At 34.9% G+C, this 19,140-nt stretch overlaps 2 protein-coding genes and 1 non-coding gene across 5 annotated transcripts; 1 reads left to right on the forward strand and 2 right to left on the reverse strand.

The window, feature by feature from the left end:
• Positions 1-1,068: 1,068 nt before the first annotated feature.
• Trnam-cau (transfer RNA methionine (anticodon CAU)) lies at positions 1,069-1,140 on the reverse strand. Its single transcript has one exon. It is a non-coding gene; the product is annotated as a tRNA-Met (tRNA).
• Positions 1,141-1,225: 85 nt separating this feature from the next.
• On the forward strand, positions 1,226-8,543 carry LOC105338584 (ubiquitin carboxyl-terminal hydrolase 38). 2 transcript variants are annotated; one of them, XM_034443927.2, is made up of 8 exons: positions 1,226-1,312; positions 2,531-3,472; positions 3,702-3,803; positions 4,213-4,359; positions 4,608-4,801; positions 4,940-5,033; positions 5,184-6,344; positions 6,558-8,543. In XM_034443927.2, the coding sequence occupies exons 2-8, from the start codon at positions 2,537-2,539 to the stop codon at positions 6,711-6,713; spliced, it is 2,790 nt and encodes a 929-aa protein (XP_034299818.2). In that variant the 5' UTR covers positions 1,226-1,312; positions 2,531-2,536; the 3' UTR covers positions 6,714-8,543. The 2 variants fall into 2 exon arrangements, with proteins under 2 accessions (XP_034299818.2, XP_065930834.1); XM_066074762.1 differs by having other exon boundaries at positions 1,262-1,316.
• Positions 8,544-9,140: 597 nt separating this feature from the next.
• On the reverse strand, positions 9,141-19,134 carry LOC105338599 (mitochondrial disaggregase). 2 transcript variants are annotated; one of them, XM_034443929.2, is made up of 16 exons: positions 18,804-19,134; positions 18,528-18,582; positions 18,332-18,418; positions 18,039-18,142; positions 17,819-17,947; positions 17,402-17,499; positions 17,172-17,286; positions 15,182-15,259; positions 13,979-14,034; positions 13,817-13,861; positions 13,245-13,406; positions 12,619-12,775; positions 12,365-12,438; positions 12,144-12,263; positions 10,669-10,773; positions 9,141-10,276 (listed from the first exon to the last, which is right to left on the reverse strand). In XM_034443929.2, the coding sequence occupies exons 1-16, from the start codon at positions 19,132-19,134 to the stop codon at positions 10,043-10,045; spliced, it is 1,950 nt and encodes a 649-aa protein (XP_034299820.2). In that variant the 3' UTR covers positions 9,141-10,042. The 2 variants fall into 2 exon arrangements, with proteins under 2 accessions (XP_034299820.2, XP_034299821.2); XM_034443930.2 differs by lacking the exon at positions 13,245-13,406.
• Positions 19,135-19,140: the final 6 nt, after the last annotated feature.

The following is a 19,140-nucleotide window of genomic DNA, read 5'->3' on the forward strand; positions in this document are numbered from 1 at the left end:
CATATATGTGTTCATTACGTTTGAACTAGATAGAGACGAGCTGGCGAGAAAAAAAATATCGATGAATATTGCAATCTGTAAAAATCGCGAAGATTTCTCAGGATTCAGTTACTGTGAGAAATATTTATCTTTCTCTGAGTTTACTAGCATAAACAAAAAAGAATTATTGGTATTGAATGGTTTACTTGTGTTTTTTTAATGATTCGCCAACATTTGAATGTTACAAGTCAAGTTACAAGCGAGAAAGAAGTCGTTTATGTTTACAAAACTGCTCAAATTTTATATTTGTTTACAAATAATTTAAAGAAATTTCCATTTCTTTGACAAAATATAACTTGTGGCAAACAAAAATGATAAACTGATTGAATGTGTTAACAGTGTGCTCAACAACAAAAAGCAACATTAGACTTGAAACGTATACCCATAAAACACAAACAATAACAGTACTCAAACTTTGTTTATAAAACAAAGCATTCTAACCTTTGTAACTCGCTTGTACATGTACCTCAACATTTGACTTTCAAAATTTGACAAAGCATTAAAAACATCCATATCGACCATTCTAAATTTTGAAAAATTCGAGTTCCAATCGCGTCTTAGTCCTTAATTTCCTCAATTGCATCCGTTCAGTATGGATAAATTTATAGAAAACCTGTGGAAAAAGAACGCAAAGTTCGGCAGTGAAATATCAAAGTTCTCAATCATCGCGTTCCACCAAACATATCTGAAAGCAACTTGCGCTAGAAAATAAAGCGCAATCGCCACACACAAAACAAAGGTTTACTCGTAACAAACATTTTTCGTATTATTATTATTTTTTTTTTTTTACAAAAAATAGATACTGAATTTTGGAGGAAACAGCCCCGCCCATTTGTAGGGGCAGATAAAAAAATATATAAGTCTATATATATAAATTTCAGTTATATTTTTATACTGTTTAAAATGATCATGTTAACAAATAAAATAAGTCATTCATTTGTTTAACAATACATTTTCAGTTGTTTAACGTTCGTAGATGCTTACCCACTATCAATAGTCGTTATCCGAAGAAAAAAAATTGAAAATTTTTAGCAGAGCGTGGTTTCGATCCACGGACCTCTGGGTTATGGGCCCAGCACGCTTCCACTGCGCCACTCTGCTGTTGTGACACTGAAAATATATAACAGATATATAAATTATAAAATGACGTATTTTATAGGAGTTCTCTGTGCGTTTTGATGTACCTGTTTACAGAACTGTTTCGATCAAGCTTGTATTTAACATTGATTATTTATTCGATTCACCAGTTTAATAGTCAGTTGTAACTAAACTTGTAAGTAAGTTGGCAATATATGAGCGCACAGTCCACTTTAGAAATGCTTTTATTTACCAAATATGTATATGCTGTTGTTGTTTAAAACTATTTTTTTCATCGAAAGATTTCGAAATTACTTGTGATTAATTGCTGTAACGTTATGTATTCACCTGTGTAACCATGAAATGAAAATTGAATGTTGTAAGTTTTAGAAATTTCCCTAAACAGGTAGGGAGAAATCGCTAAAATGAGATGATATAAAGATATAGATAGATAAATATGTTTATTCACCAATCAACATGATCAAGGGCCCGGGGGGGGGGGGGGCATTTGGATATAAATTTGAAGTGCGAAAACTAGAGAATTTTTCTTTTGCCAAAATTATAGTACAAATGTAACAACTTTTTCCTTTAACCACACTATTACATAAATTGATCTCTCAGTATATCCAAAACCTCTTGGGGATCAACAAAGGCTTATAGAAAAATTTGCTATAGCCAAAAGTTGTTGCTATTGATATATACATTATAGTGGATTTATAATAAATATCATCAAATTTATATCCCACTTAGGCTATTATACCTTAAACAGGATATTACTGTTATTTACATGTATATTCCATTTGGGCAATTGTAGCTGCAGAACTGTAGCTCTCCAGGAAAAAAAATTTGACAGACCGGAGAGCTACAGGGCCACCCATTGAAAAAATTGTATATTTATTGCGCAGAAAAACGTGCGCTAGTTTTCGACTAATTTACCTTATTTATACGCAAATTCTGTGAAAACAATTAGTACCATTAAATTCTTCATGCAATTTACTACTGATATTGCCTCTTTATTTGCCTCGGACTTTCTCCGAAACACCCTACTGACCTCGGAAAATCAAGTATGTTGAATTTACATCGAGATCGAGAGTCGCCATTTTTACATGTAAATAAAGTGCACCACATGAATTTACGGGACTGGTGATGGTGTTTAAAAGACTATCCGAGGCAATATCAGTAGTAAATTGCATGAAGAATTTAATGGTACTAATTGTTTTCACAGAATTTGCGTATTAAATAAGGTAAATTAGTCGAAAACTAGCGCACGTTTTTCTGCGCAATAAATATACAATTTTTTCAATGGGTGGCCCTGTAGCTCTCCGGTCTGTCAATATTTTTTTCCCGGAGAGCTACAGTTCTGCAGCTAGGGCAATTGGTCCCAACCTTCTAAACACTTTTATTTTTTATTTAGAAAAAAATGGATGCCATACTAAATGGGATACTAACTTCCCAGCATCCTGATGCTTTAAAGAAACAACTAATCACGAAAGTAACAGAAAACAGCTCAAAGCCTCAGCCAGTACGCGTGATTCGATCTGTGCTAGAGATCTCCTCATCATGGTTTCTACAGGGAGAATCGGACATTGCATTGACGGAGGGTTTACAAGTGTATATGTCATGGGCAAAATACAATCTTACAACATTTGAAGCTTTCTTTGACAGGGAATTTCTGCTCTCTCTATTTTCTTATAAAGGTAAACATGAGGCTAATGCTGTACTTCTGCTTGAAGTCAGCATGGAATTGCTTCAGAGGTCTTCATCTTACTCGGCACATGTCCATGTGGTCGAGGCGAAGGCAATCAGTTATGTGAGAGAACATCCATCTATTGACTGCTTAACTAACTTTGTTAACTTCTTATTCAAATTCAAGGAGTGTTTACCAAAAGGTGACTTTGTTTCAACTTTCTGTGTATCCCTAATAAACTCAATGAGTCTTTGTTCTATTTCTGAGGACTCAGGGCCTGAAAATGTCATTGTGTACATTAGGAATGTGGATAAAATTTGTTCTCTTATTCATAATTTATGGAACAATGCTGACTCTGAAGTGATTCTAGAATCACTAAAAGCCATTTTTGGATTAATATCAGCTTTAGAAGAAACAGAACCTTCGATTTGTTTGGGTGCAGTTGTGCGGAACATCCCAGAGGAAATGATTGAAATTATTGTGAAATATGCCATAAATTCAGACATTGACAGTGCAAGAATGACAACAGCACTGCAAAGAGTGGTGGATTGGGTTCAGTGGCCGACGGCTACTAATGTTCACTTGTGGATAGTCAGGTTTTTCCGGAGTCTGGCCATGGCCAAAAAGTACAGCATTCTCATAAAAGTCACAGAAAATAAAATTGAACAGGTAAATGAAATTATTTTTAGAGATGGAAAAAGGTCGGGTTTGTATCCTAAATTAGTAAATTTCATACCTAAAATCACTAGTATTTGATGTCTAGTTTAATGATCAGCTTTAGGGTTACTTTTATCCCATTAAATGATACACTGATAAAATCAGCACCTATTTTACTTGTTTTTTTTTATTTTGATCAAACATGTACTTAAAATATTAATCAGTTCATTACATGCTTCAGGTCTGTCATAATCTAAAGTTTGTGGCTGTCAGGGATGGAGCAATGAGTGTACTCACCCAGATGTTTCTAGGGTTTCAACACTCACCTGAGCCTTTTCACAAGGTAGTTATTGAAGATGCAGTTGATTTGAAAACAACATAATAATAAAAGGTTCAGTTCAAATTGTAAAAAGTAAAAACTAATTACCGGTACCTGGTAAACCATTATTTTTTCACAAGTCACCATTAGATTTCTTTCTCTACACAGACAAATCAATTGCCATATCAAGAAGTCTAGTCTCTAACCACTTTTTCTAAATTATTTGATGGATTAATATTTTTTTTAACATGAAAGACCTTTACTTTGGTTTTGTTCTTTTCTTTTTTTTGCTACATACAAAGATGTTGTTGAATTTTTAAAACAACATAACTACAAAAAAAGTTTTCATCTGTTCTGGGATTTCAATGCAGGCAATGCAATGGATTCCTATTTGAATTGTTGCCTTTTGTAAAACTTGACTTCTACATTTCAGATATTGCCTGAGATAGTGAAAGTGATAGACATCTTGAAAACTGAGAATGAGACTGTATTGAAGCAGCTCTCTGATCTGTTACACTGTTGCTTCTTTCTCCACGCGGGATACCCAGACCTGTATGATCCGATATTGGAGGCTCTAAAGGTGAGAGTTAGGGACTGCTGCAATTACAGACAGGAACTGCTTCATAGTAAGCAAAGCATACTTGTTGCCACCATTTTACCTGAGCAAGAAGGGTATTTTATAAATGCTAACAGAATGAATTTTAGCTATTTATAGTTACTGGAAATTTTTTAAATGAAGATTTTTTCTTAAAAAGTTCTTGAATTTCTTGATATGAAATTAAAGTTGTATGCCATAGCTTAAAAGAAATTTCAAAAATGCAATTTTAGGGAATTCCAGCCCCTAGTGCAGAGGAAATAAAATCTCGTTTGGAGGCAAGTCAGTGGCTGACCCAGAAATCAGGAGCATCGAAATATGTGTCCAAAGTCACTCAGAGGTCAGAGACCGGAAAGACGGGGCTCTTTAACCTGGGAAACACCTGCTTTATGAACAGTATCATACAGGCCCTCTTTATGTGTGACAGGTTAGATATCATCTCTGTGACTGCACACTTACATAGGGAGATATTGGTGGATGCAAAAAATGCCATGTTTATATACTAAATAAAGTGAAATTACCTTTTGTTTTCAATTCAACCTGAAATAAGGACTTTGTATTCTAGCTTTAGGAGGGACACACTGTCATACCAAGCCACCGCAGAGCAGCCGGTCATCTCCCAACTACAACAGGTGTTTGCTTTCCTCAGCCAAACACAGGTAACAATATATGTACATGTATTTATAATGGCAATTCCATTCACTATTTCTACGCAGATAAAAGGTTGGGCAATACAAACATATAATTACTTTGTCAGTGCTATAATTAGATGTTTGATTGACATACCTTTCTTGTCATTTATTCCACAGAGACCTGCCTATGCCCCCATGACTTTCTCCAGAATGTCACGACCCAGTTGGTTTGTGGCGGGCCATCAACAAGATTGCTCCGAGTATCTCAAGTACTTACTGGACCAAGTCCACGAGCAGGAGCGATCACGTCAGAAAAAGGAGAAACTAGCTCAGGAGTCAAAAAGTGCCAACGATGGCAACCAAACTGATACAGAGACAGCTACTACTGTAGATAGTTCCAAGAAGTCACCTGTGATACGATCTTTGATAGAGGACCATTATGGAGGGATGATGGTGACTACCGTGACTTGTTTAACCTGTAAAACCAAGTCCTCTCGTACAGAGGAATTCAATGATATCCCGTTAGCCTTTCCGGAGTATAAGCCGATAGTGAACCAGGACAAGGGTGATGAGTCTGATACATTGCCTAATACAAAGTGTTTACACCTTAATGACCTGCTACAACATTACCTGAAGCCAGAGATGTTGACCGGGGACAATCAGTACTTCTGTGATAAATGTGGCTCACTTCAGGATGCAGAGAGGAAAATCTCCATCACTCAGCCCCCTGAACATTTGATCATCTCCCTACTAAGGTTCTCCTATGATCCGAAAATCCATGCCAGGTCAAAGATCTTTCAAGAGGTCAAATATCCACGTACCCTGATTGTACCCAAGGATCAGACGTCGGAGACGAGGAGTGACAACCCTAGGCGGTCACTGAGGAGTGCTGTGTCCCGCCAGATAGAAAAATGTGGGGTGAACACCACAAAGGGGGAGGTGTATGGACTTAATGCGGTTGTGGTACACTCAGGGACTTCCTCAGAGTCGGGCCATTATTACACATATGCCCGCCATTCGCTGTTCCAGGATCCAGAGGCTGTGATGGAAAATCTGTCGGAGTGTACAGATGAGGACAACATAGACTTCCTCCAGGACAAGTGGTACTCGTTCAATGATAGCCGTGTGTCGTACGCTCAGTACAGCTCCTTCTGTAGTGTCACTCAACGCTTCACGAAAGACACGGCCTATGTTCTCTTCTACAAGAGAATCGATCCCCAGAACAGTGAGAACGAGGGAGTGGATCTCAATAAGTCTATAAAACCAGCAGAAGTAGATCCTCCCCTTCAAGACAGACTGAGACAGCTGGTCAGCAAAGATAATGCTCAATACCTACAGGTAAACATACACTTAACATCAAAGTGAAGGATTGTATTTGTACCAGAGTATTTTGTTTGTTGTACATGTCATTGTATACTAAAATGAGTTGTCAAGACTTGAAACATAGGATGAAAAGTCTTACACACAAATCTGAAAAATTGTACAACTGTGTACGATAACATCCAGAAAACCCTAAAATTCTACATTCATCACATGTTCTATTTTTTGCAGGAACAGGAAATGTCCGAGCTAAAGCGTGCTTCTAGGAAGAGGCCGGTCTCCCAGACCACGTCTTCATGGTTCTACAAACCAGACGAGGATCAGGGACCCCCTGGCAGCTGTGGGGGGTCCTCATTCGACAGTAGCGGACCAAGATTTGTGTTTTAATCAGGACTTTTGCAATGTTTTTATAAATTATGCTTAAGGTAGAATTAGCAAATTCTGTGACCTTGGTGCCAACTTTTTCTCCCAATACTACATGTACTAATGCTCACAAATTTATTTTCAAAACATGTTTTTTCCCATTAAATATTATTTTGATTTTCTAAAATGATACATTTAGTACCGGTATTCAATTCATTAATGAAATATCAAACCAATTGTTGCTGATTACGTTACTGGTACTTGCCATAAAGCCTGTATATAGTCTAGTTGCTTCTTCTACATGTTACTGTGATCATCACATGCTTTGCTACATGTGTTTAGTTTCCTTACTTGTTTCCAAGGATTGTTTATTGGACTGAATTTTAAAACAAACCAGTGTGTCTGTGATATCATGTTAGCCTTTTCATTATTGCTATATGTTTTTGTCCATCATCATTCGTCAGTCGTTTACTTAAGGACATCAAGCAGTCAAACTGCTGGCATAATTGTAATAAGCACTGAGCTCCCTATCAAAATTGTAAAATTCATGGCACAGGGGTGGGGCACTGGTGTTAGAGTGGGGCTCTAATGATTATATACTATTGAAAAAGCATTAAATCTTTTAAAATCTTCTTTGCTCCTGAATATTAAGCAGATGAACTACATTATTACTTATTAGGTTAGTTACTGACTCACTACGGAAATATATTGGGTTGATCAATCTCATAGATGGCGAGGCCGAGGACTATCAAGCGACATATTCGTTCACAAATAGCGGTGATCTACGCAAAGCCATGTACAAGATACCTTACATCTCGTCGAGTTAAACTCATTTAAACTCTTAAAAAATATCAATACCACCTTTCAAATACACTTAAAAAATCTTCGCTTCACTCATATTACTTACAATGTTTTGTTGCTATTCAATTTTAAACCTCTTCAGAGATTTGAGCAGATTTCGGCGCTGCCATTTTGCTCTGCTCCAGACATAACAATGCGACGTCAATATTCAAAGGGCAACTACTCTAATTTAAAAATAATTCCAAAGGGCAACTACTCTAAATATTTTAAGGACTTACTGAACACGATTTCTGTGTTAAATAATATGATATATCGAGATGAGTAGGTGAGGCGGCGGCCAATGACGGCCATATTGCCTAATATAAATCCTCAAAGAACCTTCATAGAGATATATGAGGCAATCACGTGCCATGTTTAATCCAATGAAAGTGTGACATTTCAGTCCGAGGGAAAACAATTATAGTTATGATAAGGAAGAGTGCCTCTTCCAAAATCGTAAAGTTCATGGGTCAGGGGTTCTGGTGTTTAGGTAAGGCTTTAAATGAATGCAGTAATTCTTTTAAAATCTTCTCCTCTGGTACTGAGTATTAATCTAATGAATAAAGTGTTAAGGTAAGGCTTTAAATGAATGCAGTAATTCTTTTAAAATCTTCTCCTCTGGTACTGAGTATTAATCTAATGAATAAAGTGCCTCTTTCAATTGAATTTCATGGGGTTCTTGTGTTAGGGTTTGGCTCTAATGATTAACTGATTATTTTTTTGTACCTATGATTTGTTTAATTATGTCACTGTACGTAATGCTACAATTTTTAATTTTTTTTTTTTAGAATTTATAAAGATTTTTGGATAAAACAATTCTGGAATAATAAAACTGATTTAATTACCCCTGTTATTATAATACACATTAATATACATTGCAAGAGCCACACTGCAGTTACTCAGGTAACTGATTCAGCCCAAGGGCCTCTTGTTCCTGTTAAGTAGCCTGTACCATCCCTGTCATATATCAGTAGTTATATCTCATAACTGAGTTTCTGCTGTCAAATATCATCATTTGTTAGTTCCCCTGAAGGAGGCTTTTATGGTTTATAATCAGCAGTTAGCTTTATTCTATGAAGTCTTTTTTCCATATTTCAGCAAACTGCTTTATTGGTGCAAATTAATCTATATTTAGCATGAAATGTATTGATGCAATTACATATACTGGTATATTAAACTTTAAATTGCAACAAAATACTTGTTTTTACTTTAGGAACCAAAATTTTATATGCTATAGCATAACATGGGGTAGTCAACACTTATAAACGCCTTAACGATTACCAAAAAAATCTTAAACTGTCCTAAGTTCTGTACTATTCATATACATGTATTACATTTAGTTTGTATGCTGACTTAATACTCTACACAGAAACAGTTTACCTAGTATGTCATTATAAAATGCCTGAAAAGCCAGCATATTGACACAGTTACTGCGAGGTAATTGACAATCCAGCAAACTGAACACAACTACTGTCAATACAAAATAATGGAAAGTCAATCTACTTTCACAACCCACTCGCATTAGAATGCAAAATCAGGGGCCACCGAAGTGATGGAAATAAAACCTCGTTGAGTTAATTCAGAAAACAAAACAAAAACCATATTTCATAATTTACACAACTTTCAAAATGATGTATATTGTAAAATGAATGCAAGCATTAAAAAAAAATAGACAACATGGAGATGGTGACCATCTCAAAGGGCCTGCTTACATAGTGGACAATACGATGAAAAGAATTTCAGAAAATTTTGCTTAGAGACCTTGACCTATATCTTAGAAATTTTCCAGGTGGTGTAGATCTACATCAATTTCATTACTACTTATATGCAGGCATTTTTGTTCAATCTAAGCAAGATTAAGCAAATGGGAAATAATATACAGTCTTAAACTGATGATAAAAAGAGATCCTCTATGACCTTCAAATTGACTTGACAAAGTCACTGAACACCATCGACCAAAAAGCTCTGTTTAAGTAAAGTCTTAGCCAAATAGGGCTAAGTAGAGAGCATATAATTTTCTTCAAGATGTGAGGAATGTAAAAATCAAAATCAGATGGAGAAACCCAACTGATCTTAATTTTGGACATTACATGTAAAAGTTTGAAAAACTATCTTATTAGAACCATTTTAACAAGAGCTTTGACTTTGGGTAGTTGTGTCAATTGACAATGTAACGTAGGCCTGTCTATTTCATTGTAGGCCATTCAGCCATGGCTCATTGAAATCAACAAGATTTTTCTGGCTTTGAGCAAAGACTCGGCAATCGGCGAATGTTTCGCTTGAAACAAGCGTAATTGTATTTTGTTTTGACGCAAGAAATAGATAGTTACATCCTACTGAAAGTCCAAGGCCTTGTTAAAATGGTTCTAATACCTTAATAATAAGACATAATTTTTCACTTCTACTGAAGTACAGGCTTTCAAACCCTCTATTTACATGACACTGTTACTTAATTACAAGACCCTTAAAAGTGTAAATTTCATTGTGCTCCTCTGTAATTTGTAAAGTGTCTTTTACTTATATCCTGCGGTAAATGGATTGTCTCCCCCTTTGAAGTTAATGTCCACATATTTATCTCCCTTTCCTTTCTGTAACAGTTGTAACTTTATGGTGGGTGGTTCAACAGATGACTTGTCTGTCTTTGTAAGATCCTCTGCATTTGTAGCCGAGAGTCGAATCACACAGCCTTTCTCAATCAGTTGTCTCTCGTGTGCCATTGCCAACTGGGTTACCACACGTCTTTCAACCTAAATGTCATTTCAAAATAGTCAAACTTTGTTATCTCCAACTAGATGGAACTGTTTAAAAACTTCAAGATATCCAAGTATTCAAGATATAGAGGGTAAATTACTTAAAAAATAAGTAGTTGAGACTTTCAAATCACTTTGACAAGTCCATTGTATATGAGATTTTAGTGTTTGAGATATTGAAGTTCAACTGTAATTTGATAGATTCTATACCTAAGAAATAAAGAACTAATTTAAGTTAATGAACAAATCTCAAGAAAAAACAAATTAGTTACATCTGCAAATCAAGTTTATTTTGGTGCTTGTATCATGTCAGCTATTATGTACATCTTTTTTAATTGAGTGAGCCTTATATATATTATAGTGCTTGTATTTTGTTCATTTTAACAAACCTCATATTTAATGGAGCGAGCACCATAGTGGACATCATAGCCATCTGCGAGAACGTCCACGACATTATGGTCCCACACCAAGGAAATATCATGTTTCTTTTTTGCCTGTGTGATAAAACTGCAAATTCAATATTCAACCTTTCCCTCTTTTGCTACAACATGTAACTATGAGTATATGTTAAACTTGGGATACTGTAAAGGCAGATATTTTAAAAGTATCATTAATAAACATATCATTTAATATTCATTCTTTTGATGAGATATCGGGGCTTCTGTTTGGTTGAAAAATTTCTTTGATACCTGCATCAATAAAATTTTTCCCGGATCTACTTTTCTCAACTGTTCTGGTCTAACACTATTTATAGAACGTGAATTTCCAAGATACACGTAAACACTGTCAACAAAATGTAATGTTGTGTCTGTTTTATTGTCAGCAAACAAAATGCAACCTTGTGAATATAAAAACTTGAAAGTTTTAACCATCAAAATTAAAAAAAACACATTATTTGATTCACGAAATAGAAAATTAAGCATCCTCTCATGATTTCGTCTGCTTGAGATCAATCAACATTTACAGCGAGGCTGGCTGTTCCTTTTCCAGGAATAGTATAACGAACATATAGGCCTTTAAACTTTCACAGTAATACTGCTGTTCAAATTTGGTAACAATAATTTTTTAATTTACACAGGTACATGATCGGTCATCAGAATAAGTGTCGTAAAGAAAAGCTGTATGAGTAATGCATCAACTCCTCGGTGCATTGCAAGCGGCAAATATACCATTCAAGTACATCACTGGCTATCTAGTTACCACAACGTTTACAAAAGTCGCTTATACATACTATTTTTTGTCGACATATCAGCTATTTTCGTCCACGATTGCCGTTCCTTGGATGGTTATGACAAGTTGCATATTCCAGCGATCTCGCATGAAAACTAGTTTTATTCTGAGTTTTTCTGCACAGTGAATAATATCACAAGCTATCGCATGTATTTTCCTTTCGTTTTCAATTCAGCCGGTTCAAATTTTAACTCACAATTTAATTCAGCTCAATAGCTCTGCATCAGCTGAAGGTGCCTCCATTTTGAATATTGTTGCTGTTGTTGTTTTGTATTCATACGCGCCGCTTCATTTACATTATTTACATTTTTGATCAATGACACTTCACAATTTTTTTATTTGAAAATGTTTTATTAAATGATAAGAAATGAAGATAATAATTTTTCTATTGATCGACGTATCAAAGAAAAAATTGACCGGAAAACTTTTTCATCATTGATGAAGTTTTCCGGTCAATTTTTTCTTTGATATGTCGATCAATAGAAAAATTATTATCTTCATTTCTTAAGTCAATATCAAGTAAAAGACTGAATCAGATGGATACTCTGTATCTATCTATTTATTAATTGTTCTTCAATCAATCCTCTAATGACAGTTTCAAAACTACCGGTAATTAAATCACTGGGGTACTTACCTGTTCTGACCAGTATTGTAGTTCCTTTGTCACTAATTTGCTCAACTCTGACCGAGAAAATGGCAAGAAGTACACAATCTCGTTGATTCTTCCCAAAAATTCATCACGTCTGAATGCCCTCTATGAAAAAAAGGTCCAAGGTTTAGCAGATTCCTGACAGATACATGATTATTTCATTGGAGGCCCTCATATCTCTTAACATTGACTTGTACTATTCCTACCTTTAAAATTGGTCGAACAACGTCATCTTTAAATTTTCTGGATATGGTGATTCTCTCTGCAGCTTCCAGGTCCTCTAACAAAAGAGATAAAAAATCAGAGTAGTAACTTAATCTTTAAAGGATAATATAAACAACTTTCATATTTTGGCATACAGTCTTTATTTTGTCTATAGAACTTTATTAAACATGTACATGTACTTACACTTGAACTTTATGACAATTAATTCGAAAAATGTACATGAAGACTGTCTCACCCAGTTTCTGTGCATCCTTGTGTTTGTTATACTCTGCTGCCTCTGCCCTCAGTTGTAACGCATGGCTGGCAATGACCTCACTGGCAAGGTTAGAGGTCATGATAAAGATGGCATCTTTACATTCAATGGTTTTTCCCTTCCCATCTGTCAGTCGACCCTTAAAAATGAAGCATCCAAATAAAACTTCAGGTTTTCCCTATCTATAAACAACACAGGATTTTACTACCTATTCTTTGCTTTTTAATGTCATATATCTAATAATCAGAAAATACAGAAATACCAGTACATGAATATAAGGCAGCATATCTCCTTGTGTTGAGATATGCTGCCTTATATTCATGTACCAGTACTATTTTCTGTTCTTGGGGGAAATTAACAGTCACTGTGACAAACATTTTCTTGTTAACAAACTTCAATCAATCAAAATGACCTTGATGTTAAGATCATGGCACACAACCTCATTGAAATTAACAAATTCATGAAACAAACAGAAGGGTCCCAGGATCTAATGCAAATTAAAGTAAACAAAATTAATAATAATTAAAAGCATTAACAAAATGTAAATCCTGGAAAGGGGACAGGGTGTTTGGGTTTAGGTGTATAGATCAGGAAAAATATTAGGTGACCTCATCAAACAACTGTAGCATGATAGTCAGGACATCTGGGTGGGCCTTCTCCACTTCATCAAATAGAACCACTGCGTTCGGGCACTCCGTCAGCTTCTTGGTCAGCTGACCTCCCTCTTCATGGCCCACATAACCGGGCGGCGAACCAATGAACTTGGCTACCTGGTGATTAAACCAGGTTTCAATTGACTAACAATTGCAATTAAAATTAAAATACATGACAAAGTTCATTTGCGACTTTGTTGAATTGTGTTGTATAATGTTGAATTGTGTTGTATAACCTTTTTTTTTTTAACTTAAAAGTACCATAAAAATGAGGGAATGATTTTTTTTGCATATCAGCCAATTCTTCTTCAGATAAAACAGATGTAGATTCATAATTGATTGTCTATTACTGCGAAAAATAATTTCCAGGTATATATAAATTGTAATATCAAGTTTATCATGATGTAAATTTGTGGCAACATCCTCCAACATAAAGCCATCACACACAATATGATGTGTCATACTAATTTTCACTGTAGAAGTTGTTTTAACAATTAGGAAAAAATCTCCAATAAATAATTGCTTACTTCATGCTTCTCTTGGTACTCTGACATGTCTATACGTATAAAACCCTGAAGAAGAAGAAAAATACCATCTCTTTTTAAAACATCATAAACCTTGGAAAGATCAGACATTATTGTGAAACTTCTACTTATAAAATCTGCTGTACTTGTTGGGACTCAATTTACCTTCTTTACATCTTTATGTAGATACTTGGCCGCTTGCTTGGCTAACTCTGTTTTACCTAGAATAGAGAACAGGGTAGGGATACAGAAGTAATATATATACATGTATTTATATCTCTGTGTGTGCAAGACTTTAAAGTTCCATGACATGCCATGGCAAAGTCTAATGTTGTTAGAATAAGGTTTTTTTTTTAGTCATGTCATGGTGACATTATTGATGACATTGGTGCTATCTATTCAAAAAATGGATAATGGAGAAAAGAACTAGAGGTGAATATTATTAGTAGATGGAAAGTATTTACAGTTAGGATAATGAGAACAAAAACTGTATATCATGTCCAAATATCTGTTGTGCCAAATATTCTGTAAATACTGGTAATATGCAATTATACTCACGGCAGAGTATTCATTTAATATTTGGAGCAAAAATTGGGAACATTTACCATTATTGATTAGATCTGGTGACAGGAGGGAGGATCCAAAATAAGTCAGGATAACCCATTGAAACACAGTTTCATTTGTAGGATTTGTTAGGACTTATCTATTCCTGAGGAGCAAGACTATTGAGAACCTACCTATTACTGAGGAGCATGACTATTGAGGACTCCCTATTCCCAAGGAGTCTAACTATTGAAAACTTACCTATTCCCAAGGAGCCTGACTATTGAGGACTAACCTATTCCCGATGAGCCTGACTACTGAGGACTTACCTATTCCTGAGGAGCCTAACTACTGAGGACTCCCTATTCCCAAGGAGCCCAACTTTTGAGGACTCACCTATTCTAAAGGAGCCTGACTATTGAGGACATATCTATCCCTGAGGAGCCCAATTTTTGAGGAATCACCTTTTCTAGAGGAGCCCAACTTTTGAGGAATCACCTATTCCTGAAGAGGCTGATTATTGAGGACATATCTATTCCTGAGGAGCCTGAAAATTGAGGATTTGCATATTCCCAAGGAGCCTGACAATTGAGGACTCACCTATTCCCAAGGAGCCTGACTACTGAGGACTCACCTATTTCAAAGGAGCCAGTCTTTTGAGGACTCACCTATTCACAAGGAGCCTGACAATTGATATTTTCTCACATCAAGGGTTTTTGATCCCCACCATTGTGAGAAGCGGTGCGGATCAGAAACCCTTGACGTGGGAAGATTGACTATTGAGGACTAACCTATTCCCAAGGAGCCTGACTACTGAGTACTTACCTATTCCTGAGGAGCCCAAGAAGAGGAAGACAAGGGGGTGGTCCTCATCATACCAGCCATTCTCCTTACGCCTAATTGCTACAAAATAAAAGAAATGATTAATAATATATCTACATGTATATTAGGGCTGCCCAATAATATTGGTACTCCATTGTATTGTGGTACAGGAACGAAAAATATCGTATCAAGATACATTTTTTCAATTAATTGATCTGGCTGGAACTTTGTTACAGGCTTGGTGTTTCCCAAATTTTGATTTTTGAATTAAAAAGGGTTAAGGCATTTATAATCATTCCAAACAAGAAAGGAAAGTCAAAGATATGAACACATTTTGGTTTCAGTTCTAAAATGAACATCAAAAAGGTTCATTTATTCTATTTTTTAAAGACTAACAGTGAAAATGAATTATGTTTTTAAATCAAAGTCAATTCCAGTTTATTTTAAAATATCCCAAAATAATGCAATACAAAATTTTCCCCCAATATCCAGCCCTAATGTAAATGTATGAATGTAAAAACAAAAACATAAACGAAACTTTAAGAACATGCAGATGATTTAACATTCTTTGAAGAGAGTCTTAAAGACTGTTCAATCTTTTGATAACCATGCTATATCCAAGGTAAACACAACCCAATGTTAACCTCTTTGACCTCTCACAGACAGAAATTCAGGTGTCAGGCCACTGTCACTTCTGATGCTGTTAGATTTCAGGCTTTCTTGTTTGACCAATAGGAAACAAAATTATTTTAATTGAAGAGAAACTTGCGATGTCTGAATCATGTGGAAAAAGTAAAATTATTTTTAAACTATTAAGAGATATCAAAATAAGTTTATACTAAATGGATCACATTCGCTTAGATTAGAAGTAGCATTTTTAGTCCTGACAAAGAGACCGAAGAAAATAAGTTACATGTTTATTTATTTGTATGAAAATTTGAAGATATGGGTGCTGCATTGATGACGTCTTGAGTAAAAAGACATGTTAAATCTTTTATACTTACATGAACCATAGCTTTGAAAAAATACTAGTATTTCAAAAATATCATAATAGATATAGTACATAATGAGTAAGCAAATTTTTTAAACATGTTTTCTTCTTATTATTGTTGTTTTGACAATATACTGTAAACGTATTACATTAAGCTGTGTACTCTATTTAGTGCTTTTGGCGGAATGCAGCGTCCGCTAAATCAGGTACATCGCTAAATGTCATGCATATATAATTAAGAATAGTCATATTCAGGAATACGCTAATTCAAATCCTCGCCAACTTGTTCAAAAACTATTTTTCGCCAAATATTGTACACGCCAAATGTAATACGTTAACAGTATATACATGTATGTTGCAACAATTAAATCCTTTTCTGAAATTTTCTTATTATTGTTTTGACAATGTATTTGTGGCAACCATTGAATCCTTTTCTGAAATTTGATACACACTGTAAATATCTTATGGTAGTTTTTTATTTTTAACTTGGAAATCATCCAAACCTTACTCTTTGAAAACAAATTATCTCAAAACATATATAATCATAAAATACCATGTAGGAAACTCAAGGAGACAATTTTCGGAATGTCTTAACTGAAAATCAAATTTTTTTGAAAAAAATCAAGGCATGACTTTGATATTGTCTTTTAATTTCTAAACAAAACATTTGGAAGAAAATTATAGAGCTTTTTAATTTTTATTATCAAAATAAAGAAATGACTGGCTGTCCTGATCCTGTATAACTAGTTGTAAGGTAGAAGTGACTGTGTTAATCTCTTAATAATGAAATCTTAAAAAAAAACACAGAAAAGAAATTAGACATCATTGAGATGGTTTCATCTCAAAAGGCTTAATAAACAATATTATGATCTTCACCTCTGCCTTAAAACTTTGCACTTATCCAACTAGAGGTACAGTGAGCAAGATCACAAATAATACCCCAGCTAAGAAAATTTAATAGCTCAAGTAAATGACACACCCTCAGCTATCCTGTCCACTTACCAGCAGCCACTGTGTTGATGGCACCGTCCTGACCGATGATGTGCTCCCTCAGCCTTTGCTCCAAGGGGAACTTCCTCCTCTCCTCTGCAGCCTTTCTCTCCTTCAGCTCTAAAAACTAATTAATGAGACACTGACATTTCTTAAAGTCATAAAATCTATCCAGTAGCTAAGGATGTATAAGAAGAGATTGTCTATCATTAATATCACTAAAATAATCGAATTGTTCCTACTTTTGTTTCTGCTGTTGATAAGACAGTTTTTAATGTCTGGTTTTTAGTGTAGTCAATTGGTTTATGGCCATTAACATTTTCAAGTGTGGGATCTGCACCTATGAAAGAAATTGGTTTATTACCAATATGATATTTACTCAGACATATATCTGGTGATTAAGTAAGGAATGAATTACTCATACCTTGACTTGAAACTCATACACATATTTTTATATATATATATATATATATAATTACCGGTAATAACAGACAATAAATACAACCATACTTGTTCATGACAAAAATTTGTGATCTTGGTGAGAAATTTCTCTAATGCTTTGTAAAAGTGAAAAGAAATATTTGTCTCTAAAAACTTAAGTTTTGTCAAAATGATGAAATTAATAAAGAAAATTTTCTGAATGCACAAACATTAATTACCTGCATCCAGCAGTAGTTTGACAATTGTGAAGTCCTCCATGAGAACAGCATAGTGTAGAGGTGTGCATCCCTTGAAGTTAGCTCTCTGACTCAGCCGGTCATTGAACTCCTCCTCCCTCACCATTAACACTACAGCAGAGTTAAATGAAAGTCAAATAAAACGTGAATTGTATGCAAGTCAAAACCATAATAAATTCCAATATAACAGATGTGTAATTACCACTCATTGGGTCGAATCTTTGTTCCCTCGCAATGGCGAAATACGTAGAATATTCATCTCCAATGTTGGGATCAGCACCCAACCTCAGTAAAAGCTCCAAAAGTCTAAAGAAGAAAACAAAACGAACATAAATATCATACAACCATTTACTGGATCAATATCTTGTAAACCCAAATTAAACTCAGGTTCCCTTGCAAGATAAAGTATATCAATATTTAAGAAGCAAGCCTTGTAAGGGTTTGCTCAATTATAAAAAAATCAAAATTAACACCAGTATGATAAAATTGAAATACCGAGTATCTTGGTTTATTGCAGCAATATGTAGCGCAGTCCATCCCAGCTGATGCCTGCAGTTCACATCAACCCCACCTTTTATGAGTCTTATAAAAAGTAAATGTGAGAATATATGGCAGATGCTGCATATTAATTGTTATAAAAATGTCAGACTTGTGAAGAGCAATAATGTGTATTAATTAATTATATATGTACCTTTCAACTTGTGCATAATCTCTTCTTTTTGCACTAGACAGCAGCTGAGCAGCATCTAAAACACAACTTACATTTACCAGTGGTACATTAACATTAATAAAGATGCCATGATTTCATAACGTTATACTTCAATATATCTGTACATATATGTCATGTGTTCAATAAACAATCTTGATGGTGGTGATGCAATCTTTGCATTATATAACATCATCTTAAATTTTCTGGATAGAAAATATTAACTTTAAATGAAACATTTAATGCATCTTTTTTTTTTACCATTCTTGGATCCGTTATAGCACAAAGCTACGGCGCAAAAAACGACATTCGTTCCAACCACGTGTTTCAGTTTGACTTTGCTTGCAATATATTGTAAAGTCAAACGAAATTTGTTCCAATTGAAGGCTTGTAGGTTATTGCTTCTTTGAATTCCATCTCCTGGTATTTTCACTTTCCTAAATTGTGCTCTATTTCGAGAAACAAAACTTAAATAGTTCCGAAAGAGCTGTCTGCATGTTCTAGAAGCCATCGTAACGTCAGTGGGTCTTCTACTTTCACTTCGAGGTTTTGCGACGACACAGTGTGGATTATTTCGTAAGTTGCAAGACATGCCTAA

The sequence above is a fragment of the Magallana gigas genome, chromosome 2, assembly GCF_963853765.1.
Source record: "Magallana gigas chromosome 2, xbMagGiga1.1, whole genome shotgun sequence".
In the NCBI taxonomy this organism is placed as follows: Eukaryota; Metazoa; Mollusca; class Bivalvia; order Ostreida; family Ostreidae; genus Magallana; species Magallana gigas.

Bases quoted from the DNA above. Each gene is read 5' to 3' on its own strand.
- LOC105338584 (XM_034443927.2), top strand. From the start codon at position 2,537: ATGGATGCCATACTAAATGGGATACTAACTTCCCAGCATCCTGATGCT. The intron at 3,473-3,701 runs GTAAATGAAATT...TACATGCTTCAG, and splicing joins CAGAAAATAAAATTGAACAG to GTCTGTCATAATCTAAAGTT. The intron at 4,802-4,939 runs GTTAGATATCAT...TTTGTATTCTAG, and splicing joins GCCCTCTTTATGTGTGACAG to CTTTAGGAGGGACACACTGT.
- LOC105338599 (XM_034443929.2), bottom strand. From the start codon at position 19,134: ATGTCTTGCAACTTACGAAATAATCCACACTGTGTCGTCGCAAAACCT. The intron at 17,287-17,401 runs GTAGGAACAATT...CTCATTAATTAG, and splicing joins TATCAACAGCAGAAACAAAA to TTTTTAGAGCTGAAGGAGAG. The intron at 12,776-13,244 runs GTCACCTAATAT...TTCATTTTTAAG, and splicing joins TGCTACAGTTGTTTGATGAG to GGTCGACTGACAGATGGGAA.